This window comes from Colletotrichum jinshuiense, chromosome 7 (genome assembly GCF_051148585.1).
Source record: "Colletotrichum jinshuiense chromosome 7, complete sequence".
Classification (NCBI taxonomy): Eukaryota; Fungi; Ascomycota; class Sordariomycetes; order Glomerellales; family Glomerellaceae; genus Colletotrichum; species Colletotrichum jinshuiense.
Genome location: NC_139314.1, coordinates 1,369,349 through 1,385,411, shown reverse-complemented (window position 1 = coordinate 1,385,411; position 16,063 = coordinate 1,369,349). Strand labels below are relative to the sequence as shown.

Sequence of the window (16,063 nt, the reverse complement as noted above, 5' to 3'; positions counted from 1 at the left end):
CCCTTCGACTACATTCACAGCCGAATGATGAATGGCGCAATCAGCAACTGGAAGAAGCACATCCAGAATTGCTATGAGTCAGTTTCATCTTGATTTCAAGTTCCAATGTTCTCTCATTAATGCACAACACTAATCATGTGGTATTGCTAGCCATCTAAACCCTAATGGGTATTTCGAATTGACCGAAGGGGAGCTGAAGCCTATGTGTGACGACGACACTCTCAAAGATGAACACGCGATCGTTCAATTTGTGCGTTTATGGGAGGAGGCTGCAGCTAAACTCAACCACCCGTTCCAGGATATACGGGCCTTAGCAGATGTGTTGGCTGAAGTTGGGTTTGTAGACGTCCATGTGCAGATGTTCAAATGGCCGTCCAACCCGTGGCCTAAAGATCAGAAACACAAACAGCTCGGCTACTGGAACCTAGACAATTTCTCAGCTGAAATTGAGGGTTTCATCATGGCCCCTTTCACAAGAGCTCACGGTTGGAGTAAAGAGGAGGTTGGCGTTTTTGCGACGCAGGTGCGCAACGAGATGAGAGATCCCCGCATTCATCAATACACCCCGATGTAAGCAAATGCTTTTTAACGTAAGATGAATCATCACTAACATTCGCCAGCTGGTCAATGTATGGCAGAAAGCCTACAGAAGCATAAACGGCGAGCAACTGAGACCTGACAGCGAATCGCGTGTGAACAGCCGGGAGCAGGATTATTCGATTTGGGGCGGTACCTCTGATCTCCTCGTAGGACGACTTTGTGGGTTTGATTGTGTCAGATAGCTTACCTTCTATGTATCTTCACTTGGTTCCGAGGCTTTTTAACTCGCTTTTTTGGAGTGATTATTCGTTTCCTTTAGACAGTTTGGTGAAATAAAGTTGAGTGCCTATTTTTCTGCAGATGTGTGTAGACCATGACAAATCACCCAAGGCAAGCCCGGTAGCCCCCATGTTGTTTTTCTCAGATGAATCACAAGAAACCACTCAATCAAGCTATAAAATTGGAATTGGCAAACACTCCTGCGCCTGCAGGTAACATCCATTTTTCGGAAATCTGTCGCCAGCAGCAGAAGGGACTAGGTTGCAAACTTGAAAAGTTGTTTTGAGTATTAGCAAAGAGTTGAGGGCGAAATGCAGAAAGGCTTCTAAAAATTTAGAGCAGAATAGCAGCTGGAAAAAGAGTAGCGGATTACTTGAGACACTGCCGGTGTATTATCACTGGTTCGGACAAGTCGAACATGAAAAGAAAATGAAGGTAAGTCGAAGTGCATACTTGCAAAAAAAAAACTTTTTTATTTATTTCACCAAAGCTAAGGCTTGCGGCAAGTCTGCCAGTGTCTGGCTGTGAGACACTCTCAAATAGGCGGACAGTGAAAGCCGTGTCTATCGTCAATCTGTTGTAGAATAGTGTTCCTCCCAGTTTACTATTTTGATGCTTGCGATGCACGGATCCTTATTTGCCTCACAACGCGCTATAAAAATGGCATCATTCCAACGAAGAAGGATTAAAGTCCTCCTTCATGTCCGGCACCCAGCCCTTAGGCCGTTCCGTTCCCCGGATGGCCAATCCATAGCCCAGCCTCTCCACCTTCCGCACCGATGTCCGCATGACCTCCATCTTTCCCCTAAAGTCCTTTGTCGGAATCTCCGGGAGGATCTCAAAGCAACTGCTAAGCTCATGGATATCCATCAGGATGTTGCGGCCTTCTATGCCAGCCAGCTGGCCAGTTTGGGCAGTCGTGACGGTGGCGAAGCGCATCATCTCGCCAAACAGGTCGAAGAGGCCGTACATGTAGTCGTTCTCTGTGATTGAGACGTTTGCAGGTACAGCTGCCGCGGTTTCGTCGGGACTGATTAGGGTCTGGGTTCGGAGGTAGTGGGAGAAAGAAAGGGCTTCCACAAGTTCCTCCAGGCAGCGAAGGGAGTGGGCATAGCGATAGCGGTTGACGCCTTGAATGTCGCCCTCGATGGCGGTGAGTTGGTTCTTGATCTCTTCCATGCGTGTGGCGATCTCCTTCTTGGCAAAGTTAGGAAGGTCGCCCAGCTTGTTGACTCTATTGGGGTGTTAGCAACAGGCCCCAGGGTACCAGCAAGGATGATGAATCACCTTTGGCAAGTGAAAATGCTGCTCTCAATGTTAGCCAAGTCCGGGGTGGTGCTGGATATTGCGGTCCCACATCTTCTTGCTCAAGGCAGTAACATCTCTTGAAGCCTTCACGACGCGCTCTCTCCGATCGTGGTGCTGGTCCAGCTCGTCGCGGAACTTCATGAACATGGGGGTGAACTGCGACTCGGGCGCCGCCGGCTTCTGCTTGGGCTCATTAGACCGCATATTTCCGTCACGGTCGCGCTTAGACATCCCGATTTCGTGTGATAGGCGGGTTTTGGTGAGTGGTGAAAGTCGGTAGTGAGTGAGAGAGCCTTGATGAAGTCAGTGAGGGATGTTGCTGTGTGGTCAGGGTCAGAATTGAATTTAGTGGGGTATGTGGTTGAAACACCCCAGGGTGTGGGTCCAGTACAGCAACCCCCAGGGGCTCGCCAGTTGTGCCCACGTCACTCAAATTTCCCATCATGGCAAGATGGGGGGTGTGATGCTCGAGACCAGAAACTCATCGTTTTTGTTTGAAAGTATTGAGTGCGAAAGGAGTCTCGATGGCAACTTGGACTGTCCAACTCATTCAGGGTCTAACTAGGTAAACAACTCACCAAGTCTTGGTTAGAGTCTCAATTGTCAAAATGGCCGGCCTTGACGCCCTCTTCCGGCCCGTGCCGCTCTTCGGCGCCGCCGCACTCCTCCGCGTTGCCATGCTCTATTACGGCCTCTGGCAGGACGCAAACTCGGCCGTCAAATATACTGACATCGATTACCTGGTCTTCACCGATGCCGCCCGCTTCACCGCTCATGGTCGCTCCCCCTATGATCGCGATACGTATCGGTACACGCCACTGCTGGCATGGATGCTTGTCCCCACGGCGTGGAATGGATGGTTCCCATTCGGAAAAGCGGTTTTTGCCATCGCTGACCTGCTTGCCGGGTTCCTGATCGTTCGCATCCTGAAAAGCCGGGGCGTGGACCAGGCAAGGTCTTTGAAGTTCGCCAGCATCTGGCTCTTGAACCCCATGGTCGCGACTATCAGCACGCGCGGCAGCTCGGAAGGCCTGCTCGGTGTGCTGGTTATGGCGCTGCTGTGGGCCGTGCTTGAGAGGCGAACGACTCTAGCTGGGTTGTTACTTGGCTTCGGAGTTCACTTCAAGATCTACCCCTTCATCTACGCGCCGGCTATCGTGTGGTGGATGGACGATGAAACACTCGGTCGTAAGGGAGCAAGCGGTTCTCAGGGAACGACCTTCCCCAAGGTCGTTACCCAGTTCCTGAACCGCGAGAGGATTAGGCTGGCCGTCGTCAGTCTTGCAACCTTTATGGGCCTGAACATCGCCATGTTCTTCATGTAAGAACCGCCAAAGTCAGCCGCATTGAGCCTTGCTAATAATCTTCCAGTTATGGGACGCCGTTCTTGGTGCACACCTACTTCCACCATGTCACTAGAATTGATCATAGACACAACTTCAGCCCATACAACATCCTCTTGTATCTGACGTCGGCGTTTCCATCAACCTCTACTATTCGCATAGAGTCCGTCGCGTTTCTTCCGCAGATCCTCCTCTCAACAGTACTCATCCCGCTCATCCTGGCAAAGAAGGACCTTGCCACATCCATGATGGCGCAGACCTTTGCCTTCGTCACTTTCAACAAGGTCTGCACGAGCCAGGTAAGCATGCACAATCCGGGATGAAGGCTTGCAGACTATTACTGACGTTCCATCAGTACTTCTTGTGGTACATGGTCTTCCTGCCCATCTACCTCCCCAACTCGTCGTTTCTTAAAAGTCCGAAGCTGGGAGTGGCCGCCTTGGCCTTGTGGGTTGTTTCCCAGGCTGCGTGGTTGCATCAGGGTTTCCAACTTGAGTTTCTAGGAGTCAGCACCTTCTTTCCGGGCCTGTTCATGGCATCGGTCGGATTCTTCCTCGTCAACTGCTGGATTCTGGGGATCATAGTCAGCGACGGAAGCGAGGGGACCTCAACTCTAGCAAACAGAAAAGCCAAACGGTAAGAAGCAGATAGCACTGTTATTTATAGGTTCATAGGCATAATCTCAAAGTCGAGTTTGAAAGTATCCCCAGGCACGACCCCGTCGATGTCCCCCGCGTAACAGAAGTGATGATGTTTGTAACTGGCAAGCGTCTGAAAGCTTGAAATCATGAATTATTCGTCCGCTCCATGCTCTGCATTACACCCCACAGCCAACAGAAGTACTCAATGTTAGAAGAGAGAGGTGGGACGCTGGTGCCTGGAAAGTGGCCACGTGACCAGGCGTCACTTTCCCGCATGCTAGGAACGCGCACACGATGCTTCCGCCGACCTTCTCCCCACAACTTCAATCCGCCGTGACGGCCGACTTTCTGCGCCGCGACCAGAAATCTCATTGCGCAAAGATCTGCAGCCTGCCCTAGCAGATCAGAAAGTCAATCCGCAATGTGGCTCTTGGAAAACGACGCCAATGTCTTCGAGGGTACGTCCTAAAATTCCTCACCCATGCGAATGCGACACACAAACTAACGCTACTAATTCTCAGGCAGGCGACTTTGGCTCCGGCCTGGAAAGCGATACTTATTCGGCCGAACTGTTTCGGAACGTATGCGAGCCCTCTTTGCGACCGTCATTCAACCACATCGCTGACGTCTGCAGCCGGACAACTTGCGATCTCCCACAAGACCATCTCGCGCAAACACCTGACGATAGAGGTCGATAACGTACCCGATGGCGACAGCGTACGTCACGCCTAAGGCAAAGCAATGCTTCGCTCGCTGATTCGCTGCGCAGGAAAATGTTTCAAGCCGGTCGACGGTGACAATCACAGACCTGGGCACCAAGACCGGAACGACCGTTGATGGACACAAATACAAGGACGAGAAATACGTGATTACGGAATCCTCCGTGGAGATTAAGATGGGCGGCTGCCCCGACCTGTTCCGGTACGAAGGGCCATTTCATTGCATGGCACCTTTACTGACCATGCACTAGTCTGAAATGGCATCCTGTGGTGCTGACGTTCAGCTTCTCAAGCCGAGAAATGCAAGCCGACCCTTTCTTACGACTTCGGGCCGACCTCGAGCAGCTTGACGTGAAGATGACGGCAGAGTACAACATTCTACAAACGACGCACGCGGTCAGCAAGAAACGCAACACGTCCAAAGGCCTACAAGCTCTCATCAACGGAAAGTATATTGTTGCCGAGTCATATGTCGATGCGATAATCGCGGCAGCCGCGCCGCCTAAAGACGGAGATGCTACGGCCTCCTGTGCGCTGGAGCAGGATTTCGACGGTTGCTGGCCAGAACCGTTGGATCATTTGCCACCTCGAGGCGGCGAGCCTGTGGAGCGTCCTTCTTCGGCGTATGCGCCAAACGAGAGTCGCCGTGAGATTTTCGAGGGGTACACCTTCATATTCTACGACAAGGGCCAATTCGACAACCTGTTGGCGCCAATCACCAACGGCAAGGGCAAAGCACTCTACACCGAGGTTGACCCGAATTCGACCGCCGTCGACGATTTCATCCTCTATGTCAAGACAGAAGCAGGCGAGAAGGGCCTCGGTTCATTCGAAGACGGCAGCGAGGGACGAGGCGTCGTCGTAGTTCGCTTCACCCCGAACAAGGGCAACGCCGTGGATTGGTATGCCGACTTCTTCACTCAGGTCTCCCTTCGCCTAGACCATAGGCCAATCGAGCAGAATGAATTTCTTGAAGCTATTCTCATCAACAATGCCGGCATTCTACGTCGGTCACTAGAAATCGACCCCACTCAAGGGCCGACAAGCACAGGGCCCCAACAGCGCGCAAACACAGACGCTAACTCAATGGACGTCGACCAGCCAGCAAACTCCCAGCATACACCTCAAGAGCAACCGTATGCACCTAAAGCAGCCATCGGCAGAGGCCGGGTACGGAGAACAGCAACGCGGCGGTTCGCAGGATTCGATGCTGACGATGACGATGAGGAAGCCATGGCTCCTCCGCCTGTGGTTGAGAGCGTCTCAGCCAGTGCTGAGCCTGATGACGGGCTCTTCGTTTCTCAAGACGCACCTCCACCGGACGAAATTCCCGAATCATCACAAGACACAAGTAGACGGCCTCAAAGGAAACGCCCCGCACCACATGATGACAATAACATGGAGGATATCATCCCTACCGCTGCAGCAGTAAAGCGACGGCGAATCGCGGCCGGCGAAGACCCGATTCCCCGTCAGAAATCGCCGGAACCCCCGAAAGCCCCTGAACCAAAGACTGTACCAAAAGTAAAGAAAGTAAAGAAGGAGATTGTCGTCCTCGATGTCGCTCGCCAACGGCGTGAAGAGATAGAGGCCCGTGCCAAAGCAGAGAAGGAGGATCTGGCCAATATGCCCGACGATATTGACCTTGATGAGATTCGCCGGCTGCATATCGTAGAGGAAATGCCAGTGCGCCAGCCGGCGGCCGACAGAAGCCGGGATCAAGACGTTGAGAACGGCAGATGGGATCCACGCTGGAACGGACGTAAAAACTTCAAGCGCTTCAGACCACGAGGCGAGCTCACGGGACGGCCCCCACAAAAGGTTATCGTGTCCCTGACGCAGGTCAAGACGAAGGAGTTTGGCATCGGAGACGACTACTGGCTTGAAGACGATAGCCAGCGCAAGAAGAAGGGCAACGAGAGCGGGACAAATCAGAGTGAACCTGCTGCCCCGGCACCTGCAACTAGACAACAGCGTGTTATTATCAGCGATGACAGCAACGATGAAGAAGCGATGCCGGACACAGGGCCAGAGCCCGAGCCAGAGCCCGAGCCGACGCCGGCGCCGCTGACAAGGAGCACCCGCGCGGCAACAACACAGTCGCAAATCAGCAGTCAGAGTCAGTCGCAGAGACAGACTCGAGGGAAGAGGGCGGCACCCGCGCCGGCCCAGGAGCCGCCGGCGAAGAAGCCCAGGGCGGCGACTCGGAAGGCCGTCGAGGTCGCAGACAGCGACGACAGCGACGACGAGCTCAAGTTCAAGTGGAGCCGGAGGCGCTGAGGGAACAAGGATTACGATGACGACGTATGACTGCATTCGCCGTTGGCGTTTCTTCTATTTAAGGGGGGGTATCTCTCTATCGGTATTTGCTTTCAGGCCCGGGCCTGTTGAAATGTAGCCTCTGCTCCCGCAGTATATATATTGCCCTTCCAGCCACGTTCATCGCGCGTGACCCAGGTCGTAGAAATCAGTCCATCTCGTCCATTGCGCTCGGCTTGGAGCCCTCGTCCTCGTCAACCAACAGCCCGACGAGACATGCCGAAAGCATGGTCTCGTAGTTGACCCACGGGTGGACCTCCCCAAACAGCTTCGTGCCATCCCGCCCCGCGCCGCGGAGCAACTCGGGCTCGCCGGCCGGGTGGTAGGGCAGGTAGGGGGTGATGTTGTAGACGCGTCCGCCCAGCGCCATCCAGGCATCCTTGCCCTTGCGGCCCGTCATCTTCTTCAGCATGGAGGGCGTGACCTTGAGGTACGGCGTCTCGGCAGGCAGATTGCGCAAGTCGGCGTTGGGGCCGGAGATGCGCGCCCAGTCGAGGGGGGAGTGGCCGGGCGTCAGGATGACCTTGCGGGTCGGCTTGGAGGGCTTGGAGGAGTGCGTCGGCGGGGGAGCCAGCGAGGACCCCAGGGAGGAGGAACCGGCGGGACCGCGGTTTGGGACGGGGCGGGCGCGCTGGGGGGAGTTCATTGCCGGGAAGGCTGCGAGGCGCGGGGGGGCTGGGCCGCGCGGTGCTGGAGGGGGCGGCATCATGTTGTTTCGGACCGGGGGAGGGGGCATACTGCCTCGCCCGGTGGCGGCGGCGGCAGCGGCCGGAGCGGCGGCGAGGGTCGAAGTCGTCGATGGCGCCTGGGAGGGCTCTTCCAGGTTGAAGGACGGAACCGGCGCCGCGGGGGAGGAGGGCTTTGCTTTCGGTGTGGTTTGCTCGTCGGGCTCGGATATCACGGGGGGGGAAGGGTTCGGAGACGAGCGGCGGATGACCGGGGGAGGAGGGGGCATGGCGGCGCGGTCTTGGGCGGCGGCGTTGGCAGGTGCCGGTACCGGCGCCGGTGCCGTGACGGGAGCCTCGGGAAAATTGATCGTTGGCGGAGCATCGCGGGGCTTTGGGTCGCGCTCCCTGGTTGAGGGCTCGGGTGCATGACTGTTCGTCGTCGCGTCATCTCCCGGCGGCGGGGACTTTTTCCGCGACTGGGACGGCGGCAGGGCGGGCGGGGGTCTCGCGAGTCGCCAGGTGAGGAGGAAGGGCGGCATGAAGGGGTGTATCCATGGCGGAGGGGCGACGATGACCCAGACGAAGGAGGCGATGATGAGGGAGATGCCGACGTAGCCCATGGTGCCGCCCGGTGATGGGCCGTAGTGGCCGCGCGGAGGGGGAGGAGAGAAGGGGGTTTCGGGATGCGGTCGGGGAGGAGGTTGGACAGGCCCGGTGGTCAAGGGGAATTTCTGTCGAGGCTGAATCTTTGCGCATCAAAGCTGGAGATGTCGAGGTGCTTTGTTCCGCGCAAGATTCTTTGTCAGCTTGCAACGTCGAGGCGGCTTTCCGAGGCCGCTGAGTGGCCCAATCCTTAGCTGGCAGTAGGAGAGCGGGTGCTTAGCGACAAGGGTGCACGGGGGTTCTTTGGCGGGGTTCAAGCAGCGGAATGACGCGCTAGAAGCGAGGTACGTACCTGGCACTAGGTCGTCTGAGCTGGGCAACGGGCAACAAAGCCAGACCCCTGGGACACGGACGTGGGAGGGGGGAAAGGGAAAAAAAATAAACGAGATGGGGGACCCCCCCCCCCCTGACCAAAACAAAAATAAAGAAGGGAAAATAAAAAGAAAAGATTATCGAAAGGATGGGAGGGGGGAGGGATGTCACCGCCGGCCCGCCAACCCAGCACGGCACACACAAACACACGCCTTATGTTACGCGGGCGCGCAAACTCACACGCTCGCAGGTACCACCGTATTGGTGAGTTGCACCATTGCACCGCACCGCGTAAGGCGGCGGCTGCCAGGATTGGGTGCCGAGGCAGAGTGGGTGGGATTGTGCAGGTCGACGCATGAATAAACAAATACCAATCGAGATGACGGATGGGGAAAATGACCGACAATAGCGATGAGAAGAGGAGGGAAGGCACAAGTAATGCAGCGCAGTGTCGTGTATTGGGCGAGAGCGTGGTCCAATGGGATCTGGTGAAGAAAACGATGTCATTTTGCATCTTTGCATTTCCTGTTCTGGAATCGTGCGTTGAACGACATTCTTCAACTCTCCCCTCCCCTCTCATCCGTCGCTCTAGTGTACCAGCGAATGTATGTGTCTCTGCCTCTCTCACCCTCTTCCTCTCCCGTTCTCCTGGACAACACAACCGATCACTTGCATGTTTCAACCGGGACGTTTTATGTCGAATCAGTCTGTTTGAGAGACACAAGGTGTGAGACAAAAGAGAGACGACACAACACGATACAGAGACAACCCACCACCGCCTTTTTTGCTCGACGACCCAGGTACCTGCCTGTACCGTAGCCAGTATTCGTACTCATACTCGTCGGTCCTGTACCTACCTCACCTGACGGCCTTACGACATTCCTCGCCAACCAACTCTCGCGCTCTGCCCTCTCACCGAGCAACTCCCGCCGCTCTCTTCGGAGACGAGACAGCCAGAGCACGGAAACCAGCACGAGTCCATCCGTCTAGCCGACATTTCGACTCCCGCATCGCGCCTCGAACCGGAATTACAGGCTCCTCAACTCCCTCCCCGAGGACCCTCCCACAGACCCCACTGAAGCCGGTCAGCCTGAAATTGGCCAACGCAGGGCGGGGACCATTGCCCACCCTTCAGGTTTATTTCCAGAATTTCCAAGGAACGCCCAGGGACGCCCTGCGACGTCCAGGGACACACCCGGGTTCGTCCAATGTGGCGGCATCCCGGCCACCCTGCAGCAGTACACGCCTGTCCTAGGCACTACCACCGCTCTGAGACGTACCTCTAGCACCACTGCTACCTACCTGCAGGTCTAGTGGGCGGCAGCAGGAGCAGCAACAGCAGCCCGCAGCGGCAGCAGCAGGCACACAGACCTGAGCGGTCACGGTGGTGCTACACCCGGCCCCCCCGTCCAACCACCAAAAAATGCGTGCGCTCTCCTCCGTGGGTAACACGCCGTCCGGTTGCAGCAACCTTTCGAGCGCTGCACCTGTCTCTGCCTCCTCCTCCCCATCCTCGTCCTCTCCACCAAGACATGATCCAACATCGACGCAGCCGCCGCCACCAGCCCGCCCACAGCAAAAACAACTGCACCACCACCACCGGCTTCTCGTCCAGCAAAAGCAGCTGCACCACCACCAGCCCGACTCGTCCCGACCAAAGAGGAACATCAGGCCATCAATCTCGCCCACCACCCGCAACCCCGCCGCTGCATCGTCTCAGTCAACATCACGTCCATCTGGAGCATCTTCGCCCTCGCCGGCTGCCGTCGCCGTAAATCGCAAACCCGCGACGGCTCAGCGTCGAACCACAAATAATCCCAGAACCACCACCACTTCTGCCACCACCTCTACCCCCTCCATTACCACCGCCAAGCCTGCCGCCGCTACTGCTGCCACTACTGCTTCTGCTGCTGCTGCTACTGCGGCTGCACCTACCGCCGCTGCCACTGGCCCACCAACGAGAACCGGGCCCCGACACATCACAGCTACCGCATCCACTACGACCAAAACATCCACCACCACCGCCAATTCAATCACAACATCGTCACCTTCACCTCCTCCCACGACCTCGGCCTCAGCAACACCCTCCTCGTCGTCGTCCTCCTCCGCAAAGCGGCAGCAACCCAACCTGTCCTCCAGCCTGCGCACCCCACTCCGCACACGAGACCAAAATGTCCTGAACCCCCCTCGTCCTACCACCGCGCGAGCGAAGCCGTCGCCCACCCCGTCACCGACACCATCAGCGTCCGCTTCCGCTTCCTCCACACCCACCATGCCCCCCTACGAGAAAGGGGGCAGCACAACCACTCGCCAGCCCGCCATGCCATCTCTGAGCGCAAAGGCAATGAACCGCGTCCCTCTCACCCCCAAGGTCGCCGCGAAATCGCCCCCCGTCGTGACCCCTTTGGGCCGCCGCCGCAACGACAACCCGAATAATAGCAATCTTCCCCCGAACCCTCACACAGCGACCGCCGGAGCCTCCAGGGACGGCATGACCAGTCCCGCGCCCTACCTAGCCGCATCAAACATCACCCCTCGGTCGGGCAGTCGCCAGGGCCGAGTCAACAGCGCCAACAGCACCCCGAACGGCACCCCGAAAACTGAAAGAAATGGCGAGTGGGATCGGCAACCGACGCTTCTGGCCGAGCCCCCACGCCGCCAGGTCGTCACATTCAGCCCAGCCTCCACCGTTAGCAGCCGAAACGATGCAGCGGAGTCCAAATTCTTCTACGCCAGCGAGGCAAAGGCCGTCCAGCCGGCTCCTCAGCCAAAGGCCCAGCCAAAACCTCAAGCAGCTCCGCAGCGAGGCTCGACCTTCATGTACGCCAACGGCAGCGCCATTGACAGAAGCAGGCCTACCTCGCCGGGCGTGGGATTCACACCAGTGCTGGCGCCGTCGCTCGCACCATCCCTCTCGCCGTCTATTGCCCCGCCGCCGGAACCTCAGTCGAGCAAGTTCTTCTACGCGAACGGAGCCCCTAACCTGCAGCCCGGCTTCCGGCCCTCGTCGGCCGCTTCAATGACCGGCTCGGTCACCTCGGGGTCGGGCAAGCTGCCGCCGGCGAGGACATCCATAGGCTCGGCGGGCGGTTTCCCGTTGGCACAACGGCCTCTTTCACCCAACAAGCCAGCGCAACCCCCGATGTCCGTGCCGCTAATGAAGGGCAACAGCCTGCCGCCTCATGCGGTGGGCCGGGCCCAGATGACGAGCCCGCCGCCCCTGGCACCACTATCGCATAAACGTAGGACGAGTACCGACACGGTGTCGCAAGTGGCCAGTCATGTTGGGTCGGAGAACCCAGCTATGGATGCCATGATTATGTCCAGGTTCATGGCCTCGCAATCATCAACCCCATCCGAGATGCCATCTCCGACAATGCCAGGCTTCTTCCCCCAACAGCCCATCACCATTGCTTCGATAATACAGGCGGCGGAGGATTTGGAGGAGGAGGATGAGGAGGACCTGGACTCGGCCGACGAGTCCAAGGACCTGGAAGACCTGCACAGCCCGACCAAGTCGACACATGGCGACCCCCTGAACGACATGGTCCTCAACGCTAGAAGAGAGCGCAAGGTGCAGGACTTGGAGATCACCAATGCTTCTCTGGAAGCAATCAACAGGTCGCTCGAGAGGCAGTTGAGGAAGCAGACGGCGGAGCTCAGGAGGTACAAAAGACTCTCACGGTCCGGACGTCTGTCGATCCCCTCCGCCGCACCCAGCCAGGTGCCTACCGAACCCACGACCTCGGGTCTTGGCATTGACGGCCTGGACCTGTCGGATCTCAGCGAGATGGAGGAAGCAGAAGACTTTGGGGACTTGGACGACTCCATGTTTGAGTCGTCGGAGCTGTCCGAGACGGACTCGATGCCTCGCGCAGACCCCAAGGAAGAATCCGACCGGGACGCACGCCGTCGGACCCGGGACGAGAAGCGCCTGCGGCTGGACCTCACCAAGCACAGGGAACTGCTCGTCGACAGTCAAAAGATCAACCAGAGCATCAAGAGATGCTTGAACTGGACGGAGGAGCTCATCAAGGAGGGCAAGAAGGCCCTCGAGTACAGCGTCCGCCCCAGCGAGGTGGAGCTCCCCCCGCGAGTGCTCCGTCCGCAATACCTGGACGACAACGAGAACGACGATCAGGGACAAAAGAAGGAAGGCTCAATACCGAGCAGCCCTTTCGAGTCCCCGAAGAGTCAGTCGTCGCAATGGGGCAAGGCGGCGCAGGACCGCGATAGCGGGGTCGAGCTGCCTGCGGACGGCGGATGATTGACCCAAGAAATACAACACACTACTACATAATAATCTCAGCAGACCGGATCTCCTGTCGCGGCCTGGACGTTGCGGCGGTATCGCACCAACATCACCACTCACGGAACAACACGTTTTCTTTTCCTTTTTATTTCTCTTTAACAAAACAACAACCCCTTTTTTTTCTGCATGGCACGGGGACCAAACTCGGGTTAGGACAAGTCGGAACAGCGGCGTTTTCTCTTTTGTTTACTCGGGCCTCCCTTCGAGGAGAAGGGGGGAAGGCATCGGCGAGGCATCGTCCCTCAAAAAAGGGGGCCTGCAAACTGCTTCATATTTTATTCTTTTTCCGGATTTTCCTTTGTCGCACTATTTTGTGTACCAACAGATACCCCAAAGCACTTTACATATAAACCACGGAACATATTGGGCGGCCGATTGGGGTCCACGGCGCCGCGACTGCGCGGGCTGGTTGGACAGTTGGTGTTGACTTTTGCACTTTGCAAAGCTCATAAAACAGACATACACAGAGAGAGAGACACACACACAAGACAGAGGAAAGCGTGGGGAGGGAAAGGGCCAAGCAGCCGATGGCGAAACCGACTTGTATTCTACCAAATCAAGTGAATAATGCCAGCCCTCAGGGCTGGCGAGATGATTCAAATGTCTTGTGCCTATCTTTTCCGCGACGTCGACGGTGATCTGATGTGACGGGTGTCTATAACACCGCTGCGGCTCGCTTCCCCCCGGCCGGCTACCCGAGCTTCGGGTTGACGCACGCCTAAAAAAGACTCTACCAATGTAATGCTTGGTGGTTGGAGTCACCGGCCACAGGGGCAGTCCTCTGCAAGAGCTTGCTTGTCCCCGAAATCCCATTGTTTTCTTCATTTTAATGTATTGAATTTTCGAAGCCATAGGGAGGGCGGTAGGGGGAACGAATATACGAGTTTTCTTCTTACGTTTTCCAGGGTATCGCTCAGCGGTCTCACTGCGAGGTGGGTAACGAGAAGTCATCTCCACTGCGCAGAAACAACTCCCCCCCCCTCCCCTTTTTTTCCATCTCCCTTGGTAGGGGGGTTCAATGTCCTAGACATGGACCCACGGGCGGGAACTCCCTTGGGCGTCTGTTACGAGACTGATTGTCATCGTCCCCCCTCCCCTCCCCACCACTCGAGTCTTTGGAAATGATTTATTATTAGTGTGCGCGCGAGCCAGCTGGGTTTTCAGCTCGCCTCGCTTTCGGAAATTTTTAAGGGATCCAGGCAGCAGGCAGGGAACGGGAGCGCGCCTCGTTTGAACGGCGACCGAGATGTATAATATCCCGGATTCCCATGTTCGGCGCCCTCATTGCGGCTCTCTGCGGAGGACCAACCTCCCTCCCCTTCTCGCCCCCTGGGTCGGAGATGACGGCTCGGAGGGGAGGGAGCGGTGAAGGGGCACTTGCCAGCGACGGGGCTCGGTGTGTGGCCGGCGTGCGCAAAGCTGCTTTGCGGCCCCTGGGGACGAGGGGGCATGGTTTGATCGCGCACGCCCTTGCCCCCTCGCCGTCGTCCCTGCATATTCGCATGCTCACATGCTCCATGGTGCATGGTGCATGAATACCGAAGCAGACCGGGGGAGAGGCCGTCTCTGCCTCGGCAAGGCTTTGGATGGACATGAAAGGGAAGGGGAAAGCTCAACGGGCCTGAGGAAGGTCTGAAGATGTGAGCGAGGGGTGGGCTCTCCGGCGAAGAGGGGACGACCGGAGTGGTCGTGGATGCTCGCGCTGGTCAGCCGGCCCGGGGCGCCGTCGACGAGGTCGGGGTCTCTGGCCGGATAGCACGCTCGGGCGGCTGGAAACATGCGTCGGGGCATCCTTTCCTCCTGCTGCTGCTGCAGGTGGTTTCTCATCCCGAGGCGCGTTGCCACCCTCGAATCTCGTCGTTTATAGTGAGTCTGACGATGGCAATATGGAAACTATGCCAAACACCCTACCGAAGACGAATGGGCCGCGTGAGAAAGATTGTGTGCGCTGGCGGGCTGGCGGTTTTCTGCAGAGCCGACCGCCGCTGAGACGGGCTTTGGTATGCAGAAACCCGCGTGAGGGCTTCGCGGCTGTCGTTGCACGGCGGGTGTGAGCGGCGCCGCGGGACGGCCCAAGGCCGTTCGCCCGCCCCCCCCCCTCGTGTTGCTTCCCGTCGGAGGCGCCTTGGTGCCGCCGTGCTTTCCCCGCTACGTAGGATCCGCCGGCGTTCGGTTGCCATGGTCCTCCGCCCGGATTCCGCTGCTCTCCTCTGCTCTTTGCTTACCGCGGTGCTCGGCGGTATGCAGGTGCCGAACGAGAAGAACGTTGAAAAAATGACGACTTACACCCCAAGGAGGAGCAGCAAAGTATCTGGCTGGGACAGCGCGTGCTTTCAGCAGCGGAACCAACACCCCCCTCCCCCAATGTCTAATACCCGAGTCCAGGATGGGTTTTTGGAGAACCGTCACTGCCATCTCACTTGACGTCTTCTTCTTCTTCTTCCCCCTTTGGAGGTACAGACATGCTGTTCCGTTATGCGTAAGCGGCATGTTTTGCAGTGCGGTAAGTTCGTGATGCGAGGCTAGCCGGCACCATCACCACATAGTTGAACCCCCGCCCAGAACACCTGCACGGGTAGTCCGAAAGCATAAGAAGCATTCTCCGACCAAGGAAAAAGAGAAACCAGCCAACGGATTGCCCGCTGGGTGCTGTCATTATGCCTCGTGGGCGAATCGAACGCCCGATCTCCTCATTACTAGTGAGGCGCTTTACCACTGAGCCAACAAGGCGATGTCTCCATGGCCTCGGCACGGCACTCAAGGACCAGCCCGCGAGCAGCGCTCTCGGGGAAGGGGTCCCGCCGGACAATGGGATTTCGACGGTGACTGGATTTAACGGTAGCTGGATTGCGACGGTAGCTGGGCGCCTTCTTTTCCTCCTGCATGATGTTTCATGGGCAGGGGCGTTGAGGCTATTGGCGCGCTCGGACTGCTTTCTGCTCCGGACTATTGTTGCACG

At 57.3% G+C, this 16,063-nt stretch overlaps 6 protein-coding genes across 6 annotated transcripts; 4 read left to right on the top strand and 2 right to left on the bottom strand.

Annotated features, from left to right (window-relative positions):
* Positions 1-27: 27 nt before the first annotated feature.
* EsH8_VII_000343 (uncharacterized protein) lies at positions 28-574 on the top strand (the record flags this gene model as incomplete). The annotated part of the gene is made up of 2 exons (XM_083270476.1): positions 28-77; positions 151-574. The coding sequence occupies 2 exons, from the start codon at positions 28-30 to the stop codon at positions 572-574; spliced, it is 474 nt and encodes a 157-aa protein (XP_083128033.1).
* Positions 575-1,485: 911 nt separating this feature from the next.
* EsH8_VII_000342 (Translin) lies at positions 1,486-2,358 on the bottom strand (the record flags this gene model as incomplete). The annotated part of the gene is made up of 3 exons (XM_083270475.1): positions 1,486-2,053; positions 2,107-2,124; positions 2,177-2,358. The coding sequence occupies 3 exons, from the start codon at positions 2,356-2,358 to the stop codon at positions 1,486-1,488; spliced, it is 768 nt and encodes a 255-aa protein (XP_083128032.1).
* Positions 2,359-2,735: 377 nt separating this feature from the next.
* On the top strand, positions 2,736-4,110 carry EsH8_VII_000341 (glycosylphosphatidylinositol-alpha 1,4 mannosyltransferase I; the record flags this gene model as incomplete). The annotated part of the gene is made up of 3 exons (XM_083270474.1): positions 2,736-3,448; positions 3,499-3,769; positions 3,826-4,110. The coding sequence occupies 3 exons, from the start codon at positions 2,736-2,738 to the stop codon at positions 4,108-4,110; spliced, it is 1,269 nt and encodes a 422-aa protein (XP_083128031.1).
* Positions 4,111-4,532: 422 nt separating this feature from the next.
* On the top strand, positions 4,533-7,110 carry EsH8_VII_000340 (uncharacterized protein; the record flags this gene model as incomplete). The annotated part of the gene is made up of 5 exons (XM_083270473.1): positions 4,533-4,569; positions 4,633-4,692; positions 4,746-4,828; positions 4,881-5,032; positions 5,082-7,110. 5 exons carry the CDS (start codon positions 4,533-4,535, stop codon positions 7,108-7,110), a joined length of 2,361 nt encoding a protein of 786 aa, XP_083128030.1.
* A 187-nt stretch (positions 7,111-7,297) lies between these two features.
* On the bottom strand, positions 7,298-8,437 carry EsH8_VII_000339 (cytochrome b5-like heme/steroid binding domain-containing protein; the record flags this gene model as incomplete). The annotated part of the gene is made up of 1 exon (XM_083270472.1): positions 7,298-8,437. The coding sequence occupies one exon, from the start codon at positions 8,435-8,437 to the stop codon at positions 7,298-7,300; it is 1,140 nt and encodes a 379-aa protein (XP_083128029.1).
* Positions 8,438-10,215: 1,778 nt separating this feature from the next.
* Positions 10,216-13,059, top strand: EsH8_VII_000338 (uncharacterized protein; the record flags this gene model as incomplete). The annotated part of the gene is made up of 1 exon (XM_083270471.1): positions 10,216-13,059. One exon carries the CDS (start codon positions 10,216-10,218, stop codon positions 13,057-13,059), a length of 2,844 nt encoding a protein of 947 aa, XP_083128028.1.
* Between the last annotated feature and the right edge of the window lie 3,004 nt (positions 13,060-16,063).